The sequence below is a fragment of the Poromitra crassiceps genome (genome assembly GCF_964638095.1).
Source record: "Poromitra crassiceps genome assembly, chromosome: 8".
Lineage (NCBI taxonomy): Eukaryota > Metazoa > Chordata > Actinopteri > Beryciformes > Melamphaidae > Poromitra > Poromitra crassiceps.
The window spans coordinates 28,755,773-28,761,772 of record NC_139629.1 but is presented as its reverse complement, the minus strand read 5'-3'; the positions used below and the strand labels follow the sequence as shown (position 1 = coordinate 28,761,772).

The following is a 6,000-nucleotide window of genomic DNA, read 5'->3' as shown; positions in this document are numbered from 1 at the left end:
CAGTCAGTCAGTCAGTCTGTCTGTTTGTTTGCTTGTTTGTTTGTCTGGAGTTTCAAGGCGCACCATTGCTCTGATCGCCTCTAAAATTTGCCAAATTACATCATCAGCATCCCTTCTCTGCTTCCTTCCCTTCCCTGATGTCATTGATGATGTCATTCAAGTGACATCACTGATGAAAATCAATTGCTTGAGTGACATCACTGATGACATCACTCACTGATGGCATCACAATTTCTCTTCCTCCGGTGGGCAGGCCAGGAATAGCGGGGAGCTTTCTTGTGTACAGCGCCTGGAGACCATCTACAAACGTTGTCGTCACTGGTCAGATGATTGTCTTTCTGCATGTTTTTAGAGGGGATCCATACTGATGTTGTATGGAGAAAGCCGACACTGTTTATTACAGTACAACAGACATGGGCAAAATAAATGAAACCAGAATCATCCCGCTTTATTATTTCATAGGTAATAACATTAGATATTTTAATGATATATTGATTGCCGGACTGGAAATGTCCCCAATTTTCATTTGAGAAATCTGGTCACCTTAGCTTGAAATGAACAGCTGCTAATTTTTTGGGACTGTGAGCTATATAGTTCAAAGTTCAAAATGTGAGCTATGAACGTGAACTAGCTCATTTTAATCTGCGTGAGCTGAACTTTGAGCTAGCTCTTGTGAAGTGTGAGCTTGCACAACACTGCCCTCAACAAAGGGCAAGGGCAAGAGAATGACTGAGCTGGCATCTACCTACCTGTATACCTCAGCCAGTGTTAGCTCATGGCGAACCCATACTACCTGTATACCTCAGCCAGTCATGGCGAGCTCTACACAGCCTTCTCCAGGGGAAAGCGAGCCAGCAGCATGAAAGTACTTATTGAAGGTGATGAGGAGGGAATAACAGACAACATCGTCTATAAGGAGCTGCTGTAATCCTGTCCTCATACAAACATTTCCATAAGTGCGCCCATGGCGCATCAACTCCAGAGTCCCCACCATAAAAATTGTGTGCGCATGCGAGATTTCAAGTTAATAGAATATAATTTACAAATGCACATTGTTGTTTTTTGCTTGTGTTTTCCAGCTCTTTTGATACCGATATATGCGCACATTTTTTCCAGCTGGTTTGGGAGAGCATCTGGACTCTCGTGTGCTCGAGTTGGCACATTCATTGCGTACATGGACATGAGTATTCCGGTTATCTTGGTATATATTCGGGATATGACGTTTACATGCAACACAGAGAAATCAGGTTATTCATACCATGATAAATGCTAGTATCCCGGTTACCGATTACAACATGCTGTTTGCGCAGGTGCCTGTGATGTTTACAACACAGACTGGCATCACCTGCGGCTTGCTGCGTGACGTCATTCACCTTTTTGGGCCAAGACTGTAGGGATTCCCTCTTCACGGTGGTCTGTCCCCATTCTTTCATTTTAGTTTAAGTTTATTGGATTACCATTAGCTACAGCATTGCCGCAGCTATTCTTCCTGGGGTCCACAAGCCCAGATGTTATTAGGATGTTAGGAGTATTAACGCTAACAGACATGTCTTTGATGGTGGGAGGAAACCCACACAAACACAGGGAGAACATGCAAGCATATACACAGCATGCACCACATAGTGCCCCATCCTCCTTGAAAGTGACATGTCTTGGATTTTTGGAGTGGAGCGTCAAAATTAGTAATAATAACTAATAATCACTAATAATATTAGAAGAAGCTGACATGGTTTAGGTCAGAATTGATCATCAGAATTGATCATTGATCCTATCGCATTCATCAAACTGAATGAAATAGTGTCCATAGGTTGAAAATGTGTGGAATTATCCTTTAAAATTAAAAATCGCTTACTTTTCAGATTTGGTTTAGTAGTTTTAATTTGGTTTTCTGGTTTCATAAATGTTTTAATTTAGTTTTGGTCTATTAAATAATTGCAGTTGTGTTGGCAGAATCAAATTCTTTTTATGCAAATCACCACTGACACTGCTAAATTTCAGTCTTTCAGAGTTAATTAACACACTGTATCTGGGCTCATTTATTATTGGAGGATTCCCTCTTTACCTTAGCAGCATGCCAGCGGAACAAAAAATAAAACCTCCCTTTTTCTTTTCCTTTCCCGATTTCTTTTGATCTATATCCTCTAGAACCGTAATTAAAAAAACCTACCAAATATCTCTTTTCCATTCTGATCCCTCTTCTATAATATCACACATACTGCAGGGCTCACGGCTTCTTCTCCTTCTTCCCCCCTTTTTTAATACATCTGTACCACTGTGACGACTGTATTTTAATACATCTCTACCACTCTGACGACCGTGTTTTGCTACAGTGTCTGCCCTCTTTCTTGGTCTATTTTTTGACACATTTTCAGGTGCATTTCTCAGCATCTAATTTTAAATACATGTATCTATCAGAAGACGTCTGTCTAATGAGGAAAGAAAGCCTTCAGGGGTTAATTTAATATTAATTAATTAATGTATCATTAATTTAGTGAAAAGAGTGACACCTTTTCCTCTAGGCTCAATTACAGATCCAGATTAGGGGGTATTGTTCATATGGCCTGGTATTACTTCTGGAACAATTTATTGGAGTGAGTAGTCATCAAATTGTTGTAATGCTTAGATTATGGACAAGATAGAATAAGCAGTCTGTGATTAACTGAGAGAGAGAATGTAGGCGTTAAAGGTCAGTATAAATCTCTAATGAAATAACAGCTGCTTGTCGATGGCAAGGTTATTGTCTTCAAAGGATTTCCTAGTGGTACACAATAGGAATGGGCCATTATCGAAATTCAATATATTGCAATACAAAAATGTGACAATATGCAATGCGTTGAATTGCAATATTAGCTACATTGTAGCCTACTGTACTCTATTGTAGTAAACATGAGACAGCTTTTCCATCACACTTTTACAAATTATATTATTTGCACTTTGCAATCATTGCAGAAAAGCTCCGTGGGTCAAAACATGTTTTTTTTTTTTTTTTTTTTTACTTTGCCAATTTTCCCCCTGCTGCCCTGGTCGCTGCTCCACCCTCTGCCGATCTGGCAGAGGGTTATATTATATATTTTTTTTTTCTTTTTTTATATTTATAACTAAGATGATGATCATCATTATTAAAGGCTCTCCATCTCCTATAGGTTGAGGCCACGTCTCGTCATAGACGCTGGTTTAGCTGGCTCAGCCTGGCTGGGGGCGGGGTCAGGGTGGGGTAAATTCCCCCGTTCTATCCATTCAGCAAAGTTAGAATTTAGCTGATAGTCCAGCCCAGGCAGACACGATCGGGGATTTAACCACCGCAGTAAACGCACATCTGAGCAGACGTCTTGTGTTCTGCTCTAGAACCCCCAAACCTGTAGTTTAGAGCCGCAGCACCGTCTTTTGGTGAGTCAGCCCATGAGATATATCAGCGGTTTTACCCCACTCGCGCGCCAGCCGTTTAACATTTTGTGGGCGTTCCCAGACATGCGGACTGTCTCTATACGTAGCAGGGTGACCTACCTGTGGTTCCCATCCACTAATAGACACACACACCAGGTCACATAATATGGCAAAAGCCTGCTAGCTTGAAGAAAGTTTCAGAGGGAGAGAAGAGCTGAAAGATGTATGTGCAGATGTCAAACTAAGGCCAAATAAACCCAGGCTTTTACGCATGGGAAAACACGAGCACTCACTGGCTTCATTATGCATGCATGCTCTGTCTCTGAGCACAAGCACGGAGGAGAGGCTAATGTTTGAGTTAGGAGAAGAATACATTAACATTGAAAATATTGCACATTAACAGTTCAAGATGTATACAGTACTGAGTGTTGTTGCTGTCTCCATTCATCAACAACCCTCTTACCTCTTTGGAGCTCCATTGAGAAGCCTGCTGGCCGGCGATGAAGCCTACCAAAGCAGGGTTGCAGCTGGGGGCGGGGCTGGTGGCATCAAAGGTCAGGCTGATTGGACAGTCATCCGAAGGCCGTGCCACTATCTCCCCAGAGAAACCCTTTTCCCGCCAGAAAGCCTACGGAGAAACAGAGACAGCTTTACACTTTCGCCATTTCAAATACGTGCAGGAACCTCAACTCAGGACTTCAATGGATTAAGTGATCTTCCTGCCACTCGGTTTTAGAAGTTGTAAAATGGAATAGAACCACTGCTGGAGGGCCCTCAACATTTCTGCTGGAGGGCCCTCAACATTTCTGCTGGAGGGCCCTCAACATTTCTGTGGCAACATCTAGTCTATAAGGAAAAACACATCTCATCTTGGGACTCAACAGCATTGGCAGATGACAAACTGTTTTCCCCTATGCTTTATTCAGATATTGCTTGATTTATTGTCTATTCATCAATACTGTATGTCATTATTGATAACGCCAATGTGTTTAACTTGTGTTTGTTTGTTTGTTTGTTTTCACTACCTACATGTCATTTGAACTGCTGGCTACAACTGAAGTTTCCTTCCAAGAAAATAAAAAGCTATTCTATTCTACTCTACTTTATTCCTACCAGCTGACCTCTGAGACTAAGGGGATAAATCAAGTATCACAATGTTCTCATATTTACTTGATTCAATTCAGCATATGCGTGTGAGTAATTGTGGTCATAATAAGAACACAACATTCCAGATCTTAAGCAACAAACACAATGAACTCTCTGAAGCACAGATCTGAGATGAGGACTAACTGTGGAGGCGCTTTTCTATTGTGCAGTTCAATTGTGGAGGCCAGACGACAAGTCATTAACAGCAGCATTTCTATACCAACTGATGACATGTTGCGTTAGAAAGATGTCAGCGCATTTAGCCGCTCTGACCTTTCTGATTCAGCTCTGTAATAAAAACAAAAAGCACTTATGAAAAGGACAAGATAACATATTATTAGAACCGTTAAAACCACCTGAAGCTGCTGCACTATGCAATTTTCTGATGTTGACGGCCCCAAACAGCAGCGATAATTTTGCTCATGTTTACCAACCCAGACACTCTGCGATTGAATCCCAAAGCACCTCAAAGTGATGATGGATGATGTTAGGAGCCAGTTTTGTATTTCACCCATCAGCTACTCTTGCTCAGAGAAGATACCTGGTATACCACCAGGGAGGATAATTGCCCAGAATTTCATTGAGGAAAATTGGGCAAGTCTAACCAGAGTGCAGTAATTTCCGAAACCATTTAACCAAGCAATCAATGACAACTGTTCTAAATAGACAATAACCCTGGCCAGCACCTCAATCAGGTGCAGAGGGATATTTCTGCTTCACTATCGATAGCCTCGCATCCTATAAAAGGCTCAGACAAAACATCAAGCATACAGTATGTAGCTGGGTGGTTCCATCAATTATTAGGGCTGTCAATTTAATGCGTTATTATTATTATTATTATTGCACAATTAATCACATACATTTGATTTGGTGCTCTCTTTTCTTATACTGTAAATTGCCTGTGGTTTTCTTGTGGTAACCTGAAGCTTGAGGGATTTTGTATAACTTTAGGCAGAAAATTCTTCAACAGCTGGGAAGTTTGGATTGAGGGGGGGGGGGTAATCATGGAGGACGTCAGTATAATTTGTGCAAATAACAAAGTGCTACAGTATATACTGTATAAGGCAGGATGTCTCCATAAACAAGAATGGAAAAGAAAATGGAAAATACATTCAATATTCAATATTTTTCTATTGCCACAACTTCCTGTTTTCCTCTGAACTGGAAGACAAAATTCGATTTTTTTTGTTGTACAAGTCCTTGTAACTTGAGGTTATTTGTCAGGAGGCAGTCAGCTCTTTCCTCTTATTAATAGTTTTTGCCTGCTTCGTGTTTTTCCGTGTTTCCAGTGTTTTGGACTCTTTTTGACTGTAGCTTTTCCTGTGTTCAGGTCCTGTGCCTGGTACACCTCACCACCAGGCACCAGCTGTGTTCAGGTCCTGTGCCTGGTACACCTCACCACCAGCTGTGTTCAGGTCCTGTGCCTCGTACACCTCGCCACCAGCTGTGGTCAGCTTTCCTGGTTCGAGT

General features: G+C 41.4%; 1 protein-coding gene across 1 annotated transcript in view; it reads right to left on the bottom strand.

The window, feature by feature from the left end:
• Positions 1-6,000, bottom strand: part of LOC310781784 (putative flavin-containing monoamine oxidase A) — a gene marked incomplete at its 5' end in the record, with an annotated part of 73,780 nt that overhangs the window by 15,368 nt on the left and 52,412 nt on the right. The window contains one exon of the mRNA XM_083642415.1: positions 3,848-4,012. Within this exon, the coding sequence (XP_083498541.1) occupies positions 3,848-4,012 (165 nt within the window). The remainder of the gene's footprint in view (positions 1-3,847; positions 4,013-6,000) is intronic.